Source organism: Cetorhinus maximus, chromosome 31, assembly GCF_964194155.1.
Source record: "Cetorhinus maximus chromosome 31, sCetMax3.hap1.1, whole genome shotgun sequence".
NCBI classification, from domain to species: Eukaryota; Metazoa; Chordata; class Chondrichthyes; order Lamniformes; family Cetorhinidae; genus Cetorhinus; species Cetorhinus maximus.
Window position 1 is genome coordinate 21,784,309 of NC_135909.1, and position 26,805 is coordinate 21,811,113.

The following is a 26,805-nucleotide window of genomic DNA, read 5'->3' on the forward strand; positions in this document are numbered from 1 at the left end:
TTATTGCTGGATTCCCCAAACTCCCAGGTCTCATATGCATGTAGCCATCAAAGCTCCATCTGGACAGACAGCGGTATTTGTCAAATAAAAAGATTTTCATTCCACCAATGTTCTAATTGTGCATGGCCATTGTCAATAGATCCTGCAGGTGTGCGCCCCCTATCCTGGCAGCAGTGGCAACTCTTACATCCTTGGGCACTCCCAGGTGCAATATATGATCTGTCCACCAGAAGCATAGGAGAGCTGGCTTCCTGGAGTTCAGGGATACATACAGTAGAGATGGCTCATGACCCCAGTGAGAAATCAGCAGACACAGTCTGACATCCTTTATCATCAGAGCAACTCATCCTTCACTGCAATCGTTGAGCAGCCCATTGATCTACTCAAAATGCATTTTAGGCCGTGTCTCTGGAATATTCTCTGGACCGTGTGTCAAATATCATCATGGTCTGCTGCACCTTGCACAACCAGCCGCTTCAGAGATGGGAGGCGCTGGCAGGGGATGATCGACATAAGCCATCCACATCTTCTGAAGACAACTCCCAGGGCGAGTCTTAGAGCTGGGAGGAGAAGACTGGTCAGGCTGCAGGGAAAACCGGTGTACAACAGGCTTTGGGAGGGGTGTACAACAGGCTTTGGGAGGGGGGGGGGCGGGGGTGATGGTTGAGGGGGCACGGAGTTGAAACACTTTAAATAGGAATGTAAAATTCGTCAAATGAGAACTCATTTACCTCTCTCACCATGTTTCTGTGTGTATTTACTATGCACCAATACTGCAAGCCGGGGGTGTACTAACGGTGAGACACAAAGTGGAGCATTCAGTAGAGCCCACGAGAGCAAGAATTCACGTGGTGGAAGACACTCAACCCAAATCCAAACCAGGGCACCAGTCACATGAAGCACAATGAACCAGAATAATAATTTTGCAAAGCACCATCTAAATAAAACATAAAATCTAAATAAAACATCCCCCAAATGACACAGCCTATAAAATCACCCTTGTGAACCAATCTGTGACTAACATGTTTGCTTTCAATTATCTTACGGGTGCTAAGGGCTAGTCCTCCCCATCCTTCCAGCATCCCACCCTTCGCCGCTGGCTGTGTGGGGACACGGAGCTAAACCTAATGCCCCTTTGCCTGGGGTGCCTTTGGTGGGCACCCTCTGGGTGCCTGCGATCATCAGCAAGGTGGGGGCGGAGGTTCTTCAGAAAAGATGGCAAGGCCCTCACACCCTCCCACCTAGGTCCACCTACAGGAATATTGACCCCACTCCCCTGCCGGATGTGAAAGATCATTCAGCTCCTCACGATACTGTGTGACAGTTAACTGTCAATTACTTGAAGCTTGATTACGGCCTGAATAGGTGTTAATTACTATTTGAAGCTTAACTAGTGGTGAGTCAAGTCAGCTCTATTTAAGAAAGGGACTATCTAGAAGTACACTACAGTGTGCTTGCACACGAACAGGAGAGTGAGCACATCCTGAGTGGGGCACATCGAGAGTAGGTATTCGGACTTTGGTGCAAAGCGAGAATTTGGTGCATAGGGGACGAGGTGTTCTTTGCATTTTTTCCTTGCTATCCAGCTTCATAAATCTTCAGAGCGTACTGTAGCAGCAGAGGCTACATGGGAAAGGAATCACTGGTAAGTAGTGGGTAAGGTATTTACTACATTAATCGTCTATGCTTTAAGGTCTTTTTGTGGTTTACAGTTTGTATATTCTACAGTAACGAGGATCAGGAAAGGAGAGCCCTAGAGTAATTGAGTTTAAAGGTTTAATTTAAGGGGGTAAATCATGGTAGGAGAGCTCAAAGCCGTGGTTTGCTCCTCGTGCTCCATGTGGGAAGCCGGGGGCATTTCTAGTGCCCGGGACCAGCATGTGTGCAGGAAGTGCATCCAGCTGCAGCTCCTGGAAACTCGGGTTTAAGAGCTGGAATGGCGGCTGGGGACACTGTGGAGCATCTGCGAGTCTGAGAGCATCGTGGATAGCACGTTTAGAGAGGTGGTCACACCACAGATGAAGGGACTTGACGAAGGAAGGGAATGGGTGACCACCAGGCAGTCCAAGAGAAACAGGCAGGTAGTTCAGGAGTCCCCTGGGGTCTCGCTTGCAAATCGGTATTCCATTTTGGAGGCTGATGAGGGCGCTGGTTCCTCCAGGGAGTGCAAACAGAGCTAAGTTTCTAGCACCACAAGCAGCCTGTCTGTACAGGAGGGGAGGAAGAGCAAAAGTAATAGGGGATACTATTGTCAAGAGAACAGATAGGCGCTTCTGTGGCCGTCAACGTGACTCCAGGATGGTGTGTTGCCTCCCTGGTGCCAGGGTCCGGGATGTCACTGAAAGGCTGCAGGGCGTCCTGAAGAGGGACGGTGATAAGGCAGAGGTGATGGTACATGTTGGTACCAATGACATAGGTAGAAAGAGGGATGAGGTCTTGCATCAAGAATTCAGGGAGTTAGGCAGTAGACTGAAAAGCAGGACCTCTCGGGTTGTAATCTCTGGATTACTCCCAGTGCCACGTGCTAGCAAGCACAGAAATAGGAGAACAACGCAGATGAATGCGTGGCTTAAGAGTTGGTGCAGCAGGGAGGGTTTTAGATTCCTGGATCATTGGGACTGTTTCTGGGGAAGGTGGGACCAGTACAAGCGGGACAGTCTACATCTGAACCAGAGCGGGACTAACATCCTTGCGGGCGGGTTTGCTAGTGCGGTTGGGAGGAGTTTGAACTAATTCGACAGGGGGAGGGGACACAGAATGTTAGCAGAATAGGGACACATCATAATACAGTAAAACAATCGTCAGAGGGAATACAGCTGCAATAAGCTTCAAGGGAGTAAGGCAAGGCTGGATGGCCTCTACTTTAATGCCAGGAGTATTACAGGTAAAACGGATGAGTTAAGGGTGAGGATAGACATGTGGAATTGTGAAATAGTAGCAATCAGAGAGACGTAGTTGAGGGAAGGGCATGATTGGAAGCTCAGTATTCCGGGATATATAATCTTCAGGTGAGACAGGGGAGGGGGTAAAAGAGGAGGAGGCGTTGCTTTATTAGTTAAGGAGTCAGTTACTGCAGTAAGGAGAGATGATATCTTGGAGGGGGCATCGAATGAAGCTTTGTGGGTAGAGCTTAGGAATAAAAAAGGGGCAACCACATTAGTAGGTGTTTATTATAAACCCCCAGATAGTCAGCGGGAAATCGAGGAGCAAATATGTGCACAATTTGAGGAGATGTGTAAAAACAATAACATTAGGGTAATTATATTAGGTGATTTCAACTTTCCCAACATTATTTGGGATCGACATAGCGTTAAGGGCTTGGATGGAGTGGTTTTCCTGAAATGTGTACCAGGGAACTTTTTAGGTCAATATGTAAGGGGCCCAATAAGGGACGGTGCAGTGCTGGACCTAATTCTCGGGAATGAGCAGGAGAGGCGGCTGAGGTGGTGGTGGGCGAGCATTTTAGTGATAGCGACCACAACATGGTACAGTTTAAGTTTGTTATGGACAAAGAAATCGACAAGTTGCAAAAACAAAAATTGGATTCAGGGAGAGTGGATTTAAGTAAAATAAGGCAGGATCTGGCCAAGGTCGACTGGGAATAGTTACTTGTGGGGAAATCTATAGAGGAACAGTTCAAAAAGGAAATGGGGAGGGTGCAGGCTCAACGTGATCCCTCTAGGGTGACAGGAAGGAGTAACAAGCCCAGAGAACCATGGATGACAAGAGATACTCAGGTTCCGATGGGAAGGAAAATAGGGGCTTTTAGCAGGTACAAGGGAAGCAAATCAGCAGAGGCATTGGTGGATTACAGACAGTGCAGGGTGGAGCTTAAGAAAGCAATTAGGAGAGCAAAGAGGGGATACGAGAAAGCTCTGTCTGGTAAAAGTAGGGAAAATCCCAAGATATTCTATAAGTATATCAATGGGAAGAGGATAACCAGGGAAAGAGTAGGGCCCATAAGGGACCAAGAGGGCAATCTATGGGTAGAGCAAAGGGAAATCGCTAGGGTGTTGAATGAATACTTCACGTCCATCTTCACCCAAGAGAATGAGGATGAATGTATCGAACTCGGGGAGAGAGACTGCAAGGTTCTTAAGCAATTTGATATAGGGAGTGACAAGGTATTGGAGGTGTTGGCAGGCTTAAAAGTGGACAAATCTCCAGGTCCGGGTGATTTGTTTCCCAGACTGCTGAGGGAGGCAAGGGAGGAGATCGCAGGGGCTCTGAACCCAAATTTTTAATTCCTCTCTGGCCACGGGGGAGGTGCCAGAGGACTGGAGAACAGCTAATGTGGTTCCACTATTTAAGAAGGGTTGTAGAGATAAGCCAGGGAACTACAGGCCAGTAAGTCTCACGCCAGTGGTAGGGAAAATATTGGAGTAATTTCTCGAAGAGATTATTTATCCCCACTTGGATGAGCAAGGTTTGATCAGGGATAGTCAGAATGGCTTTGTCAGAGGGAGATCATGCTTAACAAATTTGATTGAATTTTTTGAGGAGGTGACCAGGTGTGTAGATGAGGGTAGTGCAAATGATGTAGTTTATATGGATTTCAGCAAAGCCTTTGACAAGTTCCTACATTAGAGACTTATAAAGAAGGCAAAGGCACATGGGATACAGGGTAATTTGGTTTCAGTGAAGCCCTGATCCAAATATAGGGACAGGAACAAATTACAGAGAGGAGGTGAGAGCGACTTCTCTTCAAATCAAAGCAGCGTTAGAATGAGGCTGTCATCTCGGAACCCTGACAACTTAAAGTCACTGAGATTCAGGAGGGAAACTCTCTAGCAGCTGGACTCATGCCCAGTAGAGAGGGAGAAGGTGGTGGATGTTGGAGGCCAATGATCTCAGCAGCAGGGTGTTGCTGCGAGAACATAAGGTTCTCAGTTAGACGCAGTGGAAGGTCATTCGGTCCTTCAGGCCTGCTGGACATTCCATAAGATCATTACTGATCTAACTGTGGCTTTTCCTGACTTCCTGTCACACCCCTGGAATAGGTTGTAGATCAAAGTTCAGTCTAACTGTTCCTTCAATTTATTCAATGACGCATCTCCATTGCTCTCCATATAGAGAATTCCAAAAATCAACAGCATTCAGGAAGAATAAATTCTTCCTCATCACTGTCTGAAATGGGATATTCTCCATTCTAAAAATGGAAGCCCTATTTCCAGATTCCCCCAAGAGGGGGAGCATCATTTCAGCGTCTACCTTTTGAAGCTCCCGCCCCACCTCCCCCACCAACTTTCTATGTTTCCGGGTTTCTCAATGTAATGTCCTCGACTCAACCATCTCCAGCTGCACTGGCAATGAGATTTCCTGCAAAATAAGGTCAGAGGAGTGACTGTTCGCTGAGTCTTTCATAGTGCTGAACCCCATTCGTTGCGAATGAGGTTCTGAGATCAAAGCGAAACACTGCGGATGCTGGAAGCCTGAAACATGAACAGAAAATGCTGGAACTCAGCAGGCCTGACAGCATCTCTGGAGAGGGAAAGCGAGTTGACGTTTCGAGTCCACATGGCCCTCCTTCAGAGCTCTGTTTTTGCTACGAGGTACTGAACGGCCTTTGCCCACATGAAAAATGGCCTGGAAAATATTCATGTTTGGTTGATAAGTGATAAGCAAAATTTGAACTGCACTCGTGCCAAACAATGAAAATGGTCAACAAAATAAGATCTATCCCTTTCCCCATTACATTCAGTGACATTAACATCACTTAATCCCCCGTCTGTCAACATTTTGGGGTTTATCATTTACCAGATGTTTAATTAGTCCAAGCAGACATCTGCAATGGCTGCAAGAGAAGGTCAGGGGCTGTGAATCCTGCAGCAAGTAACTCACTTCCTGGCTCCACAAACCCTGCACCCTATCTACAAGGATCAAGTCTGGAGTGTAATGGAATATTCTTCACTTGCCTATATGAGCTTATTAGTCCTACTTTGGCTGAATCACTGCCCTTGCCCCCGGGGGAGATCATACCAGGTCCTAATGTATCCAGAAAGCAAATCACAGGTACAATGTGGTCATGATAATTTGAGATGAGAAATCATTCACTTCCCACCTTTAAATAATTTTGAAAATTAGACTAAATGAAAATTTCACCACGCTCTTTAATTGTTATTTAAACGTAAACTCTGCCAAAGCATAACTGCAACTGTTGGTACAGTAACACATGAGCCGACAGAAGAAACCAACTTCCTCACAAAATGAGGTAGATCAAGTATTCATACTACAAATACCACGTTAAGAAGCATGTGGAATACAGAAGAAACACAGACCATAACAGTTTGACATTCTCTGTGGTAAGAAAGCATAAAACGCTAGATTTTCTTCCACTCCCCATTTCAGTGTCTCTTGATCTCTTCCCTTTTTTGTGAACTCAAGTCCCCTGCGGGACCTGCTACCCAGTAAAATGTGTATGATGGGTAAACCAATGAGCAACAGGGTCATAAGAAATGGGACCTGTTGGATTCAAATTTAGTGTTTGTTACCCAGACGCGTAAATTCTGAACACCATTTGTTTACATCACAATGCAATAGGAAATTATAAAGTAAAAGTGGGCTTGTTAAAGTAAAATGCTGTAACATGTTGGTTAAAAAGTTCATCACAGTCTCTATTCCTAGAAACAGTGCCTGTTTTCTCAGTGCAATGTTTACCTTTTAGCCTCAGGCAAAGAAAATTACAACAAATTGATTAAAGATGAAAGTCTTCGTGAAGCAGGCAGAAATATTGGTGGCTGAATGAAGCAGAAAAAAGAACGGGTGTTACATTCCTCGATGGGTGAATATAAATTGTTCTTGACAAAAAAATCAGAATCTGCTTCAATATGCGTTAGAGGATAAGGGCCGGTAGATCCTGCACTGTTATGGCCTAAAGGATGCAAGTGACACATTTGGAGATACTGTACGTTCCCCGAGACACAATCATCGATAATTTAACTGTAGAAGATGTGAATAAACAAACAATTTATAAATTACACTGAAGGCAAAATTAATATTTTGACTGAGCATTTATTAAAATTTGCAAAAGTTTTAATGCATTCACTGGTTCTTAGAAATAGTTAAGAAAACAATGGTTCCCTGATGTTCTTTATGAAGAAAATTGAACATGTTAACTGGTCTTCTCTGTATGTGACTCCAGATTTCCATAAATGCCATTGACTCACAACTACACTCGGAAGGCTTTGCAATCCATCACTGAGAAAGAACCTACACCACATGACCTGTAAAGGTTCAAGAGAACAGCTCAGCACTCGCTCTTCAAGGGCAATTAGCATGGCAACAATGCTGATCTGAAAGCTGTGATTATGTGAGGTGAAGCAGTAAATGAAAACGTCTGCATGTATTTAGTATGAGATAAGGAATGAGGAAATATTGTCTATCAGAGCTTAGGTAATGCTTACAGATGAGCTGACAGTTTACTTAAAATTCCAGGTAAAATACGTCAGTGTTGAGCAAGCCTGAAATGTCTGTAGGGCTGAGCTTCAGTTGGAGGGAGCAGGACTGAGCTTAGAGACTCTGGGTTGCTGTCAGGGAATCAACATTTTTTTTAAAAAATTTTCCCTGGTTATTATTGATTGACCCCCTGTTAGTGTAAGGTGCCACCCTAGATTCCTTGTCATAATCATTATACAATGTACCAGGGATAACATGGGGGAATCATCATAGTTGGGGATATTGAACCTGTGAAAATTAATTAATGTGGGGGTGGGGGGGAGGTGAAAGCCCACTTTCCTAATCCTAATCATTACCCATTGACCTTCAACTCGTATGGGAGAATCTTTCGGTATTGCTGCTCCGTATTATCACCGGCTGACTCCGGGTTACTTTGGAGAGTCATGACGCAATGAACCTGCGTAACAGAGAGACTGCCAGACTCATTAGTTTCTACCATTCACTGTTCGGTGATTCTGTGTAATGAAGCCCAGCTTAAGCAGTCAGGTTGTGTTCAGTTGCTCCTTTGCAATGATTATATGTGCAGTTGGTTGATAGGGAGCTCCGTCAATAATGTCCCAGAAGTAACATGACTCTACTACGAGTTTAAAAATAGGTGTTCATCGGGGGCGAATTAATTATTCATTCATGGGATGCGGGTTTCGCTGGCTGGGCCAGCATTTCTTGCCTAACCCTAGTGGCCCTTGAGAAGGTGGTTGTGAGCTACCTTCCTGAACTGCTGCAGTCCATGTGGTGTAGGTGCACGCATTGACTGTTAGGAAGGGAGTTCAAGTATCTTGACCCAGCGACACGTGAAGGAACAGTGACATATTTCCAAGTCAGGATAGAGAGTGACTTGGATGGGATTTTCCAGGTTGTGGTGTTACCATCTGTCTGCCTCCCTTCTCCTTCTGGGTGGTAATCGTCATGGGTTTGGAAGGTGCAGTTGAATGAATCCTTTAAAATGTCTGGGCAAATTTCAAGACAGAAGTGCAAGACTGTTCAGATGGAGTTTATTACTGTAAACGTTTATTTTTTAGATTATACCTTTGGCTGGATGAGAAAATCTAATTGCAGTTGGATTGTTGAGAGTTTAAAGCTGAAAGGAAACTGAACATTTAAAACCTGGACACTGAACTAAAAGGACCTCCGTTGATACAAAAGGATTTGTATATATTGCCTTGTTAATGCGTGCACCTGGCAATGTAATAGTTTGGGTATCTAGATAAACATAGTAGGTAATGTAAGTTGGGTTGAGAAAATGAGGCCACCTTTTAAAATTATGATGGTTCATTTTTTCCGTGAGAATGGAGGTATTACGAAACTATAATAGTTTTCATCATACTAATGTGATTCATTGTAAAGTAGGTTTAGGGGTAAGGAGGGTTGATTCTGTCTGTGTGTGATTTAATTGTGTTGGAGTCAGCTGGACTGCAAGATTGAAATTATCAAAAGGGGTTAGGTATTTAAGTACCTGAAATGCTAATAAGTAAACATGGATGAGGTCTTAGTATATAAAGCGTGAAGGAATTTTGCATTTTTAGATAAGTAAATGAGTAGTTTGGATTTCAAAGGGATGATAGGATGTTTATAACCAGCACGATAAGCAAGGCCAAGCAGTGTGTTTATTTTTCCCAAAAGGAAGACGGTCATTTTGGAAACACGAAAGATTTTTATACTATGGGTAAAGTAAATTAGCAAAGACGTACGGAACAATGAAATTAACAGATTTAAGAAAGCGAAACATATATAAAGAAGGAAGGAAGGTGATGTTTGTGGGCCATGTTAGGTCTTGACCTGTGTATTGACCTGCTATTACCGCATTCTGCTTTCTGACCTTAATGCCACTATCAGCACCTCCTTTAGCCAGTACCACTACCATTAACATCAATTGACCCTTTTGTTCATGACACCTCTGACAATCTCTCATTTGTCCCCACCTATCACTCGCCTTCTATCAGCTTCACCTGCTCCATCCCCCTTAAAAAGAATAAATTTAATCACATTTTTACTTCTCTTTAGTTCTGAAGAAGGGCAGTACGGACTCGAAACGTTAACTCTGTCTTTCTCTCCACAGATGCTGTCAGACATGCTGACTTTTTCCAGAATTTTCTGTTTTTGTTTCAGATTTCCAGCATCTGCAGCATTTTGCTTTTATCTTAAAGAAACACCTGAGTTGGGTTCAAATTCATCCATGTGGAGGGGGGCACAAGTTATCACAGTGGTCCTGGATCCAGCGATCAAAGTGGGAACTAGGGGAGGTGGGGGAGGGAGTTGGGGGTGGATGTAGATATTATCTTCATTATATGTGTCTCAATAGATTGATCCATGTCCTCATTATTCAAAACTTCTGGCAAAGGCATCTTCTTTACATATTCATTGCTAAATCCAAAAAGGGACGAATTAAAATCAGAGATATTCGCCTTTATTCAATTTGATTGTGAAGACATGATTGTAAGTATGGTCAGTATGTATTGGCCATCCCTCGATGCCCTTGAAAAAGCTTTCTATTCGAATCGTTGTCGCCTGTGCCCCACAATTCTGCTGACTTAAATTCCTAAGTAGTGATCTGCTAATATATTCTCTTTTTCACAACAACCCCTAAGATCGTTCAGTTCAAACGAGTATGTGTTGAAGCGGGCGTAACGGAGGCTGAAGTACCAGGAAAGCAAATAAATGGCCGGCTAAAATGGTAACATGTGAGCAGTGTTCTGCTCAGTTAGATACGGAGTGAAACCAAATTCTTCCAAGGTTCCCAACAGTAATGTGGACCCACCTGCTTTCCGTCAGTCTATTCAGATTTTGTGAAATTAGTAATGACGCTATAATAGGGACAAAGCTAAGGTGCAGGCAAGAACTAGGGTTTTCAGATAAGTATTTACTCTCCCTCTCCAAACCAATATTACATCATTCCATTATCTAAGTCTGAGCTGTTTAGCACAATTCTCAGTTGCATCTTTCTATTATGAGACCTTTTTTAACGACTTGGAGGCTACTCTCTGCCAAACGCCAAGGGCTTCTTAGTTATTTTGTACACGTAGATTTCCTTGCCTGCTACAGTGTGAATAACCTCAGAGTTAAAATGTTGCGGAAGTAACCTCTGGTGAAAATCTTTGGCACCCATGCGCCTCCGCATCTTGGAGCTGATGTAAATGATAGTATTTTGGTTGCTCAGGTGCAGAAGAGTTTTTATCAGGGCGTCGAATTCAAGTGGCAAGTAGACGATATCACCACCCAGAATGATGTCGTAGTCCGTCGGAAACTGTTCATGGTCTTTACCCCACGAGAGAGCAGCGACTTTTGCGCGATGCGCAATGGCAGAGGGGATGTTTCTGGTGACGTTGATTTCTATTTGTCTCAGAACTGTTGGCTGGTCTGTCAAGGTCACAGATCCACCTGCAAAAATAATTCCAAAGTGCAATAACCACATGCTGTTTATAACTATGACACAACAGCAACAAAAAAATCATGTTACATATAATGTACTCAGTACTGAACTAGCAGTGAATCAATGATTCGACAGAAAGATTGTGTATCTACATTAATGTTGTGGTGGTGGGACTAGATTATGAACCCAGGTCTCCTAACTACAAGTCCAAGAATCTGAGTATGAATCACGTCAGAATGAGAATTCTTGTTCATTTCCAAATGTGAAAGTAAAATGTTGACATCAGTGAAAGCGGTAGATCTTGACTGGTGAGAGAGAGTTTGCAGTCCGATTATTTATTATTATTTGAGTGTTTATTTCCAGATTTCGGTTGGCCATTAACCATTTTATGATGCAACAAAAAGCCATGTAAAGGAAATGCAAAGCGATAGTTAATGCATTGTTTTCAATCTTCGAAAAATGCTGAGATTATGGATAAGTGCCAATGGCTTGGAAGACCAAAAATATCCCACATCTATACAAGAAAGACGGGACATAGAAAGCAGGAAAGTATAAGCCAGGTAGCCCAACATCTGTTCTTGGGAAAATGCTGGATCCTTTATTAAAGAAGCAGTAGCAGGACAGTTTAGATAATCATAATGCAATAAAACTGGGTCAACTGGTTTTAGGAAAGAGAATACTAATTTTCAAATTTGTTGGAGTCCTTTGAGGGTGTAAGAAACAGCTTGAAAAATGGGCACCAGTGTCCATAGCATATATGGATTTCCAAAAGGCATTTGTTGTAATATAAGAGCTCATGGAGTTGGGAAAAATGTATCAACATCTCCAAAGGATTGGTTAATAACCAGGAAAAAGAACATTCACATAAACATGCTGATGATACAATGACAGGATCACAAAGGCCAATAACTTCCGAGCTCCGGGGAGGTGCGTACCAGGGGAGCACCCGAAAAATGCGCTGGGGCACCCCACCCCTACACACCGGAAAGGCCCACGTAAAGATTACACGGCAATTGCCCAGGAAGTTTAACCTGCCACTGGACAAATGCACTGCAATAGGAACCTCTGACTACCCTCCTCCTACTAAGCTACTCTCTCCCGCCTAACCACTCCCCTCGACCTGCCCACGGGACCCCATCCTGCCCTTCCCATGCCCCCCAGCCCCCACCTAGTACCCTCCACACCCGCCGATCACATGCCGTCCTGCCCTGACCACCTTCCCCACCTCCTCACTGATCACCCGACCCTCCCACGGACACCCCCCTGACCATCTGCCCCCTCCTACCCCCATTGATCACCGACACCCCAAACCCGCCTGATCAGCTGATACCTCTCCCTACCCCATTGTCCCATTCCTGCCCACTGACCTCGCACTCTTAATCTCCTCCTGGCTTCTCAAACTGGCTGGATGTTTAAAACTACCTTTTTTACCATAGCTAGATCCATAGAAAAAGGAGTCACGTCTTCCTTACCTCCGGCACAGCTGCCTTCAACACAAGGCCTTTACCACCCTCTGCAATACACGCTTCTTACTGAGTGGGAAGGTCGGGCGAGAAAGGAGCGGCTTCATTTCCTGATAAGTGAGGAGGAAGGGAGTGGAAATCCGACTCTGACTGACCCCCATGGAGCACTCCAGCCAGAAGCACAGAACTGTCACAGCGCAGAAGGAGGCCATTTGGCCCATCGTATCTGCACCAGCTCTGGCAATGAGTATTTCACTTACTGAAATTCTGCTGTCTTCTCCGTGTAACCCTCCAGGTTGTTTCTTTTCAACTAAACACCTAATTCCCTCGATTGACCCTGTCTCGACGACACTGTCAGACAGTGCATAACAGACCCTAACCACTCGATTGATCCTGTCTCCACCACATTCTCAGACAGTGCATAACAGACCCTAACCACTCGATTGATCCTGTCTCCACCACACTCTCAGTGCATTCCAAATCCTAAGCACTCGATTGATCCTGTTCCACCACACTCTCAGACAGTGCATAACAGACCCTAACCACTCGATTGACCCTTTCTCCACCACACTTTCAGACAGTGTATTCCAGATCCTAACCACCCACTGTATGTAAAAGTCTTTCCTCATATCGCTCTTGCTTCTTTTGCAAATCATTTTAAATCTTTGTCTTTTTGACCTCGATCCTTTTCTGAGTGGAACAATTTCTTCCTACCTACTCTCTCCGGGCCCCTCGTGGTTTTGAGTACCTCTGTAAAATCTCTTTTCAACCTTCTTTTCTCCAAGCAAAAGAGTCCCGACTTTTAGTTCATAAGTGAAGTTACTTATCTCTTGAAGTTATTTACTTCTCTCGTAAAACTTTCCTACATTCTCTCCAATTCTTTCCCATCCTTCCTAAAGGGTGGTGCCAGAACTGCACACAGCCCTTCAGTTAAGGTTTTACTAGTGTCTTATATAAGCTCAGCATAACCTCCCTGCTCTTGTGATCTAAGCCCCTATTAATAAAGTCAAAGGTACCATATATTATAACTGCTCTCTCCCCCTGTCCTTCTGCATTTAATGACTTATGCACAAATATACCCAAATATACCCTGCTTAGAGTAGTAATGTGCATTGTATATGTCTCTTCATGTTCTTCCTACCAAAATGAATCACCTCACATTTCTCTGCTTTGAACTTCATTGGCCACATATCTGCGCACTCCTCCAAGTTGCCAATTTCCTTTCGAAGTTTTACACTGTTCACCTCACAATTTACAATGCTTCCAAATTTTGTATCATTCACAAATTTTGAAATTATGGCCTGCACATCAACATTAGATCATTAATATATATCAGGAGAAGCAAGGGTCCCAATGCTGACCCCTGGGGAACTCCAGTACAAACATTCCTCCCATCTGAAAAATACCCATTATCCATTATTCTCTGTCATTCAGCAAAAAATATATCCATGTTGCAACTGTCGCTTTTATCCCATGAGCCATAAATTTTCTGACAAGCCTGTCATGCGGCAGTGCATCAAATGCTTTTCTGAAGTCTATCTATAACACATCAACAGCATTACCCTTATCAACCCTCTCTGCTGCCTCTTTGAAAAAGTCTAGCAGGTTAGCTAAACATGACTTTTTCTTAAGGAACCCATGATATTTTTCCTTAATTAACCCATATTTGTCCATGTGGCTATTAATTCTGTTCTAAACTAGTTTTTAGAAATTTCGCCACCACTAAAGTTAAACTGCCTAGTCTGTAGTTGCTGACATTATCCTTACAGGTTTTTTTTTAAATAAGGGCGTAATGCTGCAGTTCTCCAGTCCTTTGGCACACCCGTTAGTCTAAGGAAGACTGAAAAATTATAACCAGTGCCTCCACGATTTTCACTCTTAGTTCCCTCAGTATCCTTGGATGCATCTCAGCCACTCCCAGAACCCTGTTCACTTTAAGCAGAGAAAGCTTACCCAATACATTTTCCATATCAATTGTAATCCTTTCTAAAGACTGAAATTCCTCTTCTTTCACCATGTCCTGGGTAGCATCTTCTTCCTTGGTGAAGACAGATGTAAAATATCCCATTCTTCCACGTTTTAACCGCCCTTTTTGTCCCTGATCAGCCTTACTCTTCCGTTTGACAGATTTTTACTATTTATATGTCTATACAAGATTTTTATATTCCCTTTTATATTAGCTGCCAGTCTCTTTTCACACTCTCTCTTTTCTCCTCTTATTCACTGTTTCACATCCCCTCGAAACTTTCAGCATTGAGCCTGATTTTCAATTGTATTTTCTACCTGGCACCTGTAAAATGCACATTTTTTCTTCCTTATCTTAATTTCTACCTCCTGTATTCACCCAAGAGGCTCTGGATTTGTTTACCCTGCCTTTCCATGTTGAGCAAATATACCTTGACTATGCCAGAATCATCCCTTCTTTGAAGTTAGGTGTGCAAGCTATGGTGTGGAGACAGAGAGTCTGTAAAAGCATATTATAGGTATGTTAAATGAGTGGATGGATAATAACGTGGGGGAAATGTGAGGTGGAATACATTGGGCTGTAGAATAGAAAAGCAGAATATTATTTAAATGGAAAGTGATTGCATAATGCTACAGTAGCGGGGAATCTGACTGTCCTCCGACAGGAATCAAAAGCGTTATCATTTCTTTACAGAAATGAATTGAGAAGGCAGATGGAATGCTGGTCTTTATTGCAAAAGGGTATTGTCTATAAGAGTGGACGAGCCTTGTTTCAGCGGTACAGGGCATCGGTCACACCACACCTAAAGCGCAGTGTAGTTTTTGTCTCCTTATCTGAGGAGGGATATAAATGCATTGTGGGCAGTTGAGGGAAGTTTCAGTCGGTTGGTTTCAATGCTGAAATGAAGGTGTTGTCCAATGAGAAAGGATGAGCAGGCTGGGCCTATACTCATTGAAGAATGAGAGGAGATCCGATTGAATCATGTAAGACCCTGAGAGGGCTTGACGGGGTTGATGTAGAGAGGGTTGTGGAGGATTGATGCTGTCGTATGGCAGAGCTGGCAACACGGCCAAATGGCCAACTCATCTTCTTTTTTCTGATGTTCTTCTGTACTAGTTGGATAGACTGGGATAAGCTTCCACAGATCAAAGTTCCGTAAGTATAACCTATCCAGAAAAAAGAAACAAGCAAAATCCAAACCGGAAATATACTGACCCATCAGCCTAACTTCAGGGATCAGAGAACAAAACTGATGCAAAGCGTGATAATCAGTGGTGCCTAGCGACAATTATTCATCATAACATGCTAACCAATGCTCAGTTTTGGTTTAATCATGACGAATTACTGCCGTTGTCAAACACCGATGAAAAACCTGAACTCCAAACATGAGGTCAGGATGGCTGCACATGCCAGATTTTAACTGAGTGTGGCACAAAGGAGTCCTTGTCAAACTGATTTAAATTGCAATGAGAGAGGCCAATAGATGGGATACTGTCTAGAACGAAGGGGGATGGTTGGGATTGATATAAACCAATAATCTCGTTGCAGTGTTGTTGGAGCAACCACTTTCAGCCATTTTATCCATGTCCTTCACTCCATGATGTCATGAACACTGAGCTTCATAAGACAGCAATGTTTTAAAAGGCCCCTTTAACTCGAAGTAAAACAAAATAGGTAAGCAGGGCGGTGGTAAATTCCTCTCCAACACCACAGTTCGGGGTGATGCCCATGCGACTCGGGCTTCCATGAGTTGATAAGGATGAGAACATCAAATATAAACACATTTTGAAGTCGGTTGGCAGTTTCTCGCACCACCCAGAGGACTGACAGAAAAGGAGTTGGGGGTGGGGGAACTAGTGGCCAGAATCAGGTAGAAGAGAATTGGAACGCCCCCAGGAGCAGGCTTTGTCGGTGACAATAGTTTCCAGAAGATTTCCAGGAAGTGAAAGGGTGCCGCCAGGCACCGCTACGTTCAACTTGACAGAGTGAGGAACGATTAACCTCAGCTGCTGAACTGGGAGAAGCCGTGGGGCTGTCCTTGGAATCTGCACGTGTCTAAAATATTCCGCAAATTTAACAAAATGTACATATTTTCTTACCTGTTAGTTCATTTATTAATTATAACGATTTTAGTTTGTTTGTTACAGTTAAAGGCTTAAGAAGTGAAATCTTGTCCTTCAGTTATGCCTGTTTTTTGTTTGGGAAACTAATCTCTTCTAAAACGTTATTGGACTTTACGTGGATTGTAACTATCATGAGATCAGGATTCATAATGTCAGTTGATTATGAGTCATTGCACATTGGCACCAGTGCTGGGGAAAGGCAGAGTTGTACCAGTGGGACAGCCATCACCTGGAGCTTTATGGGGTCAGCGTTCTGGCATCTACTTTAAATAGGGCAGTAGAGAGGGCTCTAAAATAAACAGTTGAGTCAGTGGTAATTCATGCGAGGTGAGATTTGGGAAGAAAGAAAAATATGGAGACAATAGTGCAGAGTGATGATACAGGCAACGATAACCAGGGTGTGACAGGAAGGGACAGAGCGTGTAAACAATGGAGATCACCCAGAAAATATGGTCAGGAAAGGGAAAATGTGTAAAAAGATAGAATTCAGATCTAATTATTCCAATGGGCACAGCATTTATAACAAGATAAATGAATCGATATCATGGATAGAAATAAATGTGTATGAAATCATAGCCAGTGCATAGCCATCAGCCAGAATTTTCCAACCCTCCACGCCGGCGAGATCTTCACGGGGTTGGGTGGGGGGGAGGTCGCTTGAAAATTCCGGCCATCGTTGCAAATTGAACAAGGCTGGGGCCTCAATATTCGAAGGCGTTGACAGTTCAGAAGGTCAGCAACAGGGAAGTAAGGAACAGTAAGTGACGTACCTCTGTAAATCAAGGATGAGATAAGTACAGTCATGAGAAATTACCCAGCCAGCGACTCCCACATCCCGTGAAAGAATAAAAAGAATGTAAAATGCTTCAATGATTAGTGATTAGTCAGAAGATTGGGAAAATTTTAGAAGCCAGGAAAGGATAACTAAAGGAGACAATAAAGAGGGAGTACAATGGCAAACTAGCAAGAAATACAAAAATCCAGATTAAAGCTTCAACAGGAAAAAGAAAGGAGTAGAGGCAGTGAGTGTCAGTGCCTTAGATGCTGTGACAGGCGAATTAATAACAAGAACCAAGAAAATGGCAGAGTTTGAACAGGAAGATTTTATTTCTTACACTTTCACGTGATTTGAGCATCGCTGGTTAGGTCAGCGTTTATTGCCCAACCCTAACTGCCTCTTGAGAAGGTGGGTCTGAGCCTCCTTCTTGAACTTCTGCAGTCTCTGTGGTGTAGGTACACCCACAGTGCTGTTAGTAAGGGAGTTCCAGGATTTTGACCCAGCGACAGTGAAGGAACGGCGATACATTCCTATATCAGGACAATATGTGGCTTGGAGGGGAGCTTGCATGTGGTGCAGTTCCCAATCGTCTGCTGCCCCTTGTCTTCCTAGAGTGTAGAGGTGGCGGGTTTGAAAGGTGCTGTGGAAGAAGACTTGGTGAGATGTTATAATGCATCTCGGAGATATCACACATTGCTACTTCTGTATGTCAGTGATGGGGTGGAGGGTGGGGAGTGAATGTTTAAGTTGGTGGATAGCATGCCAGCTTAACAGGCTGCTCTGTACAGGATTGTTTCAATCTTCAGTGTTTCTGGAGCTGCACTCATCCAGGCAAGTGGGGAGTATTCCATCACACTCCTGATTTGTGCCTTGTAGATGGTGGACAAACTTTGGGGAGTCAGAAGGTCAGTTACTCGTTGCACGATTCCTAGCCTCTGGCCTGCTCTCGTAGCCACGTTATTGATATCGCTAGTCCAGTTCAGTTCCTGGTCAATAGTAGCCCCCAGGAAGTTGATAGTGGGGGACTTCGCGACCCCAATATCGTTGAAAGTAAAGGAGAGATCGTTAGATTCTCTTGTTGGGGATGCTCAATTTCTGGCACTTGTGTGGCACGAATGTTACTTGCCACTTGTCAGGCCACGCCTGGATATTGTCCAGGTCTTGCTGCATTTGGACACGGACTGCTTCAGTATCTGAGCAGTTGCGAATGGTGCTGAACATTGTGCAATCATCAGCGAGCATCCCCACTTCTGACCTTATGATGGAAGGAAGGTCATTATTGAAGCAACTGAAGATGGTTGGGCCGAGTACACTACCCTGAGGAACTCCTGCAGTGATGTCCTGGAACTGAGATGACTGACTGCCGACAACTACAACCATCTTCTTTTGTGCTCAGTATGACTCCAAATAATGGAGAGTTTTCTCCATGCTTCCCATTGGCTCCAGTTTTGCTCGGGATCCTTGATACCACACTCAGTCAAATGCTGTATTGATGTCAAGGGCAGTCACTCTCAACTCTGCCCTTGAGTTCAGATCTTTGTCTATATTTGGACCAGTGCTGTAATGAAATCAAAAGCTGAGTGGCCCTGGTGGACCCCAGACTGAGAGTCATTGAGCAGGTTATTGCTGAGCAAGTGCCACTTGATAGCATTATCAATGCCAACGTCCACCACACTACAGTTTATGGAGAGTAGGCTGATGGGGTGGTAACTGGCTGGGTTCGGTTTGTCCTGGGTTTTGTGGACAGGAATGCCTTTTGATGTTGTATGGCAAAATGTCCATTTAGTCGCTGTACTGGAACAGCTTGACTAGGGGAGCAGCTGGTTGTGGAGAACAAGTACCTATTGGTGGAATGTTAACAAGGTTCATCGCCTTTGCAGAAACAACATTCGGTCGTTTCTTGATGCTAGGTGGAGATAATCCAATTGGCTGAAGACCATCATTAATGATCCTTTGGATGATGATGTCAGCAAATGCTTCAGCCTCGTCTTTTGGACTGACATGCTGGGGTCCCATTATGGAAATATGTTTTGTAGCTTCCTCCTCCAGTGAGTTGTTTAACAGTCCACCACCATTCAGAGCTGGGTGTGGCAGGACTGCAGTGTTAGATCTGATCAATCTATTGTGGAATTGTTTATCTCTGTCTACTGCATGTTATTCTCTGAAATTCTCATTGCTGAATCCTCCAACCTCGTTATACTTGGGGGGTCACCATTGACCATAATCAATGGAGCAGCCACATAAACACCGCTCCATAAAGAGCAGCTTAGAGCTTGTGAATCCTGTGGCGAATGACTCCCTTCCAAACACCACACAGACATTCTGCCAGCCACTGTGCCCGGCATGTACAACGGCTGCAATGCTGGAGCATGTTGACACCACCAAAGAAAAGAGTCCGCGGGGTGGTCATCCCATCCTCACTTAGGAAAGTGTTTTACAGATATCAGTACCAGCTGAACTGGCTGCAGCCTGTGTTACCTACAAGATGCACTGCAGCAAATGAACAACGTTCCTTCCACTGTTCATTTCAAAGCTGAAACCAGTGCCTCCTTGATATTAAAGTTCAGCAGATACATGGCAACGTGGCCATTATAGTGGTCCTCTCCAACTCACGTGACATGCGGGCTTGAATATATATCGCTGGTACCTGACCATGTTACTTTTTCAAAATCCTTTAACTCCACACTCATCAATGCTCCAGGAGACCCTCCCTGGACTGGAGATGTTAAAGAAGGTGACTCCACACTGCCCCTTTAAGGGCCAGAGAATGAATGCTGGTCTAGCCAGTGCCAAACAGGCCCCAATGTCCAGGTGGGAGAAATAGCCGCAACTTCCAATACATAACTTATGCTGATGGTTTGCAATCATATCATTAAAGAAATCGAATCTAGTAAAGATTCGATTATCATCTATCGCTGAGCAATTGCCCAACAATCCTATTTTGTTTTCACCAGGAGACTTGCTGTTCCGTGACGCCTAATTTGGTGAATAATTATTGCTGCCAAGTGGCTGGAGTCAACACAGGATTCAATACACATAACAAACTGCGGCTTCCCTGATAAACATTGCATCGTTTCAATCATTAAAACATCACATTACAGGGCAATTTGTGGAAGATACATAGTTCTCCACTGGGAAGGTAAATGAGAAAAGGTTTCAGAGCTTTCACTGTTGTGCTTCCTGGAGTTTCTTCAGTTCAACTGAGATTCCAGCTTCCAAGGAGCAAAGATGGGAATGAGATCTATATGGGAGCTAGGCTGGATGAATTGTGATTTGTTTTATTTGTTCATGGGGCCTGGCCATCGCTGGCTAGGACAGCATTTATCCCCCATCCCCCATGCCCTGTTCAGAGGGCATTTTTAAGAGTCAGCCACATTGCGGTGTGTCTGGAGTCACATGTAGGCCGGACTAGGTGAGGATATTCTTCCCTAAAGGGCATTAGTGACCCAGATGGGTTTTTACAACAATAGACGATGGTTTCATGGTTATTATTAGACTTTTAATGCCAGAGTCTTATTGAATTCAATTCCCACTATCTACCCTGGTGTGATTCGAACCCAGTTCCCCAGAGCATTACCCTGGGTCTCTGGAACGCTAAGATAAAAGCAAAACACTGTAGATGCTGGAAATCTAAAACAAAAATAGAAAATGCTGGGAAAGTTCAGCAGGTCTAACAGCATCTGTGGCGAGAAAGACAGTCAATGTTTTGAGCATGTATGACTCTTCTTTAGTGTTTCTGTTTTTGTCTCTGGAAGACTAGTCCAATGATAATGCCACTAAGCCACTGCCCTATGCTACAACAACGTTTGAGGGTAGCTTGCCATGAAGGTTCATGCCAATTAGGTCAAAAATAGAGATGAAGAATTGTCAATGTTAAGGGCGTCAAAAGAGGAAGGGACTTGATCAGTGAACAGTAACGTTGGTGGTTTAATCAGATCAAAGATCGGTCTCTAACCTAGCCGTTTCACTATACAACAATGCTGTTCACTGCTTTTCCTAACACATACAAAGTACTAGGGCTTGAATATATCACTCACCCAGCAGGGTAGCGAGAATTCCCACGATCCCAGTGCCCGATCCCAATTCAATCACCTTCTTCCCATAGAATTGGATCTGTTCCTTATCGAAGTAACGACACAGCGCGAGGCCCTGAAGCCAAATGAGGGATTAACAGCGGAGTTAATTCACATGTAACAGTTCACGTGGTCTCTGAAACCCATGGCATGGGGCGAAGGTAGGTGTAGTCCCTCACTGGCAGGAGAAGAACACTGCCAAAATCAGAGGGACCTCAAATGTAGAAGGAAAACTGAATAGGTTAAAAGTTGATAAGTAGAGTTTACTTAAAGTTTAGCAGCGCTCCAAAGTCGAAAAGGTATGAATTGCTGATTGATTGAGTTTATGCTGGATTGCTGTCGGCCGGAAGGGTGGAAACGGCCGAAAGTATCTCTATGAACCTGTAACGGATGCGGTGCCAAAGAACTGGAAGTCTGTAACTAATTCACATTTAATACAAAATGAAAACTAGATAAATCCTGTAACCACAGTCCAATCAGCCTAACCTCACTGGGAAATGTAACAGGCTTGATGGAGCTGATGGTCTTTACCGGTGTGTCTTATTCTGCGGTAGAAATTGAATCAATTCAAAACTAACCTACAATAACAATGTTTCAGAGAGTGAATACGCAGTCAATGGAATAAGCTCCCCAAAAAGACTTGAGAAACTGTAAGTGTTGATTCATTCACCTGAACATTGAATAGGTTTCTTTCTGTCCAGAACATTCTGGGGAACCACATCTGATTAATTGACATGTGGTATGTGTTAAGAGTGCTATATTGGAGAGAAGCATATGACATAGGAGCTACAGTTTACAAAGGTCTCTAAACCTCATGCCTGCATCTGATTTCCGCTAATTGTCGTACATCAGTTGAGGTGATGGGTGCAAAAAGCTCCACCATCTGTGTCGGGGGCAAGCGACATGGGAGAAGGTGAAAAGAAGAGTTCCCGATGTTTGTATGTGAGCATGTGTGTGGATTTATGTTTCCATGTGAGTGTATGTGTGAGAGAGAGAGAGAGTGAGTTTGTGTGTGAACTTATGGTTCTGTGTGAGTGTGCTTATTTGTGTGTGTGTGCGCTTGTGTTTGTATGAGTGTGTTTATGTTTGTGTGTGTGAGTGCGTTGTTTTTTTGAGTCTGAAATTGTATTTTTGAGTGTATGTTTGTGTGTGCAACTTTATATTTGTCTGTGTGTGAGTGTGAGCTCGTTTTAATTTTGTGTGATCAGTTTTACACCTGTGTGCTTGTGGGTGTTATTGAGTATGAGTCTGTTTATATTTGTGTGAGTGTGAGTGTTTGTGTCGGCGTGTGTGCTTGTGTGTCAGTGTGTGTGTGTGTGTGTGTGTGTGCATGTGAGAGCGTGTGTGTTTATGTGCGTGACTATTTTTGTGTTTGCGTGTGTGTGCATTTGTGTCTGTGCGTTGTGTGTTTGGTGAGTATTTGCGTAGGTGTTTGTGTGTGTGTTGTATTATTGTGCCTGAGTGTGCTGTGGTCGTAATGGTGTAAGTCAGTGTGTGTTTGTTTGAGCACATTAGTTTGTGTGTGTGTTTGAGTGTGTGTCCCTATCTATGTATGTGCGTGTGCGCGTGTGATTGGGTTTGTGTGCATGTAAGTGTTTGTGTGTATTTATGTGTGTGTAAGAGAATGTGTGTGTGTGAATGTTTGTGTGTGAGAGTATGTCTGATTGTATGTGTGTGAGAGGGGGAGAGAGAGAGTTTGTGTTTCTGTGTGTATTTGTGTGTGTGCGCGCACTTGTGAGTGGGTTTGTGTGTGTGTAAATGGTTGTGTGACTGTATTTATGTGTGTGTGAGGTTTTGCGTTTGTGTGTGTAAATCTGGGTTTTAATGTGAGTGCGTCTGTATGGGCAGGATTGTCGGGTCGTTGGGCGGGCACGGCGGGCGGGCACAGAGGGCGGGGCCCGGGAGCGGCTAGAAACGATCCTCCATCCGCGATCGGCCCGGGCTGCAATTTCACATGATGTCAAAAGATATCTTTTTAAATTAATGTCAGAAATCTCATCTCGTCAGTAGATGAAGTTTCCCCAAAAACGCAAAAGCCGTCTGGCCGACTGGACCACCCACCAACTGTAAGGTGGGACAGACAGTGGAAAGTCTCTCTTAATTAATACTTTACTGGCCTCAATAGACATCATCGGGCACGCTGCCCACTGACCAAAATATCATGTGAGTGTGTGATAATGTCGGGACACTCGCCCAGCATCATCGCGCAGTATTTTATGCCTGATCGGGTGGGGCGTGGGAGTTACAGTTCTGCCCTGTGCGCATGTGTGTGTGTGTTTGTTTCTGGGTCTGTGTGTTTGCATTTGTTAGTGCATGTGTGTGTGTGTAACCTTATGCTTGTGTGTGTGTGTGTGATTTTGCATGTGTGTGTGTTTGTATTAGTTTGTGATTGTGTTTGAGCCTTTGTTGTGCTTGAGTGTAGGTATGTTGATATTTGTGTGTGTGTGTGTTTCTGTCAGTATGTTTGTGTGTGTATGTTTGTATGTGTGTGTTTTTTGTGTCTGAGTGTGTGTGGTTGTATGGTGCTGTGTGTGTGTGTGGCCGTTGTGTATTGTATGTTTGTGCTCCTGTGCTGTTGTTAGTTTATGTTTGTGTATGTGAGTGCATTTCTCATAGAATCATAGAGTCATAGAGTAATACAACACATGAACAGGACCTTCAGCTCATTATATCTGTGCCGGCCATAGAGCACTATCTATTCTTATCCAATTTTCCAGCACTTGGCCCATAGTCCTGTATACTGGGGCATTTCTAGTGTTCATCTAAATACTTCTTAAATGTTGTAATGGTTCCTGCCTCCATCACCCCCTCAGGCTGTGTGTTCCAGATTACAACCACCCTCTGGGTGAAAAACAATTTTCCTCAAATCCCCTATTTTATTGACACCTCTGCTAAGGGGAAAAGTTTCTTCCTATCTAGCCTATCTATGCCCCTCATAATTTTGAATACCTTTATCATGTCGCCCCTCAGCCTTCCCTGCTCTAAGGGGAACAACCCTAGCCCATCCAGTCTCTCTTCATAGCTGAAACGCTCCAGCCCAGGCAGCATCCTGGTGAATCTGCTCTGCACCAGCTCCAGTGCAATCACATCCTTCCTATAATTTGGCAATCAGAACTGCACACAGTACTCCAGCTGTCGCCTAACTAGTGTTTTATACAGCTCCAACATAACTTACCTGCTCTTATATTCTATGCCTCAGCCAATAAAGGCAAGTATCCCATATAGCTTCTTAACCATATTATCTACCTGTGCAGCCTGATCTATATCAAAGTCCCTCTGACCCTTTGAACTTCCTAGGGTCCTATCATTCATTGTATATTCTCTTGCCAAGTTAGTCCTTCCAAAATGCATCATCTCACACCTCTCAGGATTAAATTCCATTTGTCTCTGTTCTGCCCATCTTACCAGCCCACCTAGCCATCCTGTAATCTAAGGCTTTCCTCCTCACTATTTATGACAGCGCATTTTTTTGTATGTGAATGTTTATGTTTTTCTTCAGCCCGCGCGCGCGCGTGTGTGTGTTAATATTTTTGTGAGTGTGTTTTGTGTGTGTGCCTGTGTTTGAATGTGTGTAAATGTGTGTGTGTGTGTGTGAGAGAGAGAGAGAGAGAGCAAGCTTATTTTTGTGTTTAAGCATGCTTATTTGTGTGTAAGTTTGTTTAAGTTTGAGTGAGTGCATGTCAGTCTGTGTGTGTGTGTGGCTGTGCATGTGTGTGTGTGGATTTATGTATATGTGTGAGAGTGTTTATGATTGTGCATATGTGTGTGAATATATTTGTGTGTGAGTGTGTTTGTTGTTCAGTGTATGTATCTGTGGACAGAATTTCACCCATGTCAGGCAGGCTGGGCGGGAGCAGCCAGGAGCCGACCACCGCCTGCAATCGAGGCCAGAAGGCAATTTCACGTTGGCGGGCCGATTGAGGCCTGCCCAGCTTGAAACATGAGCAGCAGCCCTCAGCGCTGCCTGTGTGGGCGGGGTGGGGGAGGGTGAGTGGGACCTTCGCACATGCACGCATCAGCGGGGTCATGTTATTCATTAATTTTAATTTTTTTAAATTTTATTTTTATTTGCTTCAGGAAACCTCATCCTGCCAGGGCATGACGTTTTGTAAAATGTGCAAAGGCCGCTTGGCCTTTTCACCTGCCCACCAACTGTAAGGTTGGACAGGCAGCGAAAAATTCAACTTCATTAATAATTTAATGCCCTTAAGAGGCCTTTTAATTGTTGGTGGGTGAACTCCTCTCTCTGGTGTGTGCCCGCTGAATGAAATATCATGTGACTGCACGCTGACATCAGGATGTACGCCCAACGTCAATGCGCATTTAATGCTCAAGCAGGTCAGGCGCACACCCACCCACCCATATAAAAATGTTACCATATTTATGCATGTGCGCATTTGTGTGCTTGTGTACATGAAAGTGTACGTTTTTACTTGCATCTGAGTGTGTTTGTGTGTGAATGAATATTTATGTGTGTGTGTGTGTCTGTGAGAGAAAGTGAGATTGTGTGTGAGCTTGAGTGTTTTTGTGTGTGGTTGTGCATGCGTGTGAGTGGGAGTGCATTTGTGTGTGTGAAGAGTTTGTGTTTGAGTGTGTGTGTCTATGTCTGTGTTTATATGAGTGAGCTTTTCTTTGTGTATGTGAGAGAGAGAAAGCAAGTTTATGTTTGTGCATATGAGTGGATTGGTGTGTGTTTGTGTTTGTGTCAGTGTGTTTGTGTTATTGTGTGCGACTGTGTATGTGAGCATAATTGTGTGTGTGTGTGTTTCTGTGTGTGCATGTCTGTGTATTTGTATATGTGTAAGATTTCATGTGTGTGTTTGTCTGTGTGCCTGTGTTTGTGTGTTTGTCTGTGCGCATGTTTGTGTTTCTATGAGTGAGTCTTTTCGAGTGCTTCTGTTTGTCATTGTGTGTTTGTGAGCGTGTGTCTGTGCTTATGATTGGGTTTGTGTGTATCTGAATGCTTGTGTGTGTATTTGTATGTTTGTCTTTGTGTGCGAGAGAGTTTATGTGTGTGTGTGTGTGTGTGTGTATCAATGTTTGTGTGTGAGAGAGTGTCTGACTGTGTGTGAGAAAGGGAGAGGGAGTTTATTTTCCTGTGAATGTCGGTGTGTGTTTGTATGTGTGTTTCTGTGTGTGAGTCTGTGTGTGCCTGTGTGTGTGTTGTTGTGTGTGTGTTTGTGAATGTTTCAGTATTTGCATGGGTGTTTGTTTGTGAGTGTTTTTTTTTCTGCATTTGTGTGTGTGTATGCATTTGTGTGTGTGTTTATGCATGTGTGTGTGCACGTGTGCATGTGTGCATTTCTGTGTAAGTTTGTGTTTGTGCGTGAGAGGGTAGTAGTGTGTGTTTGTGTTGTTGCTTTTTTCAGTGAGTTTGTCTGTATGAGTGTCTGTGTGTCTGAGAGTGTTTCTGTGTGTGCCTGTGTTTTATATGTGTATAAGTTTGAGTGTGAATGTGTTTATGTGTCTTTGTTTGTGTTGGTATGAGTGTTCGTGAGTGTGTGTTAGCATGCTTGTGTTTGTCTGAGTGTGTTTGAATCTGTGTGTTTACCTTTGTGTGTGTGTATTTGTGTGTGTGTA

The 26,805-nt window shown here is 43.8% G+C and overlaps 1 protein-coding gene across 1 annotated transcript; it reads right to left on the reverse strand.

Annotated features, from left to right (window-relative positions):
* Positions 1-10,426: 10,426 nt before the first annotated feature.
* On the reverse strand, positions 10,427-21,316 carry LOC144670291 (EEF1A lysine methyltransferase 3-like; the record flags this gene model as incomplete). The annotated part of the gene is made up of 2 exons (XM_078532779.1): positions 10,427-10,830; positions 21,190-21,316. Coding segments are annotated over 2 exons (531 nt in total), but the record flags the coding sequence as incomplete, so codon positions are not given.
* Positions 21,317-26,805: the final 5,489 nt, after the last annotated feature.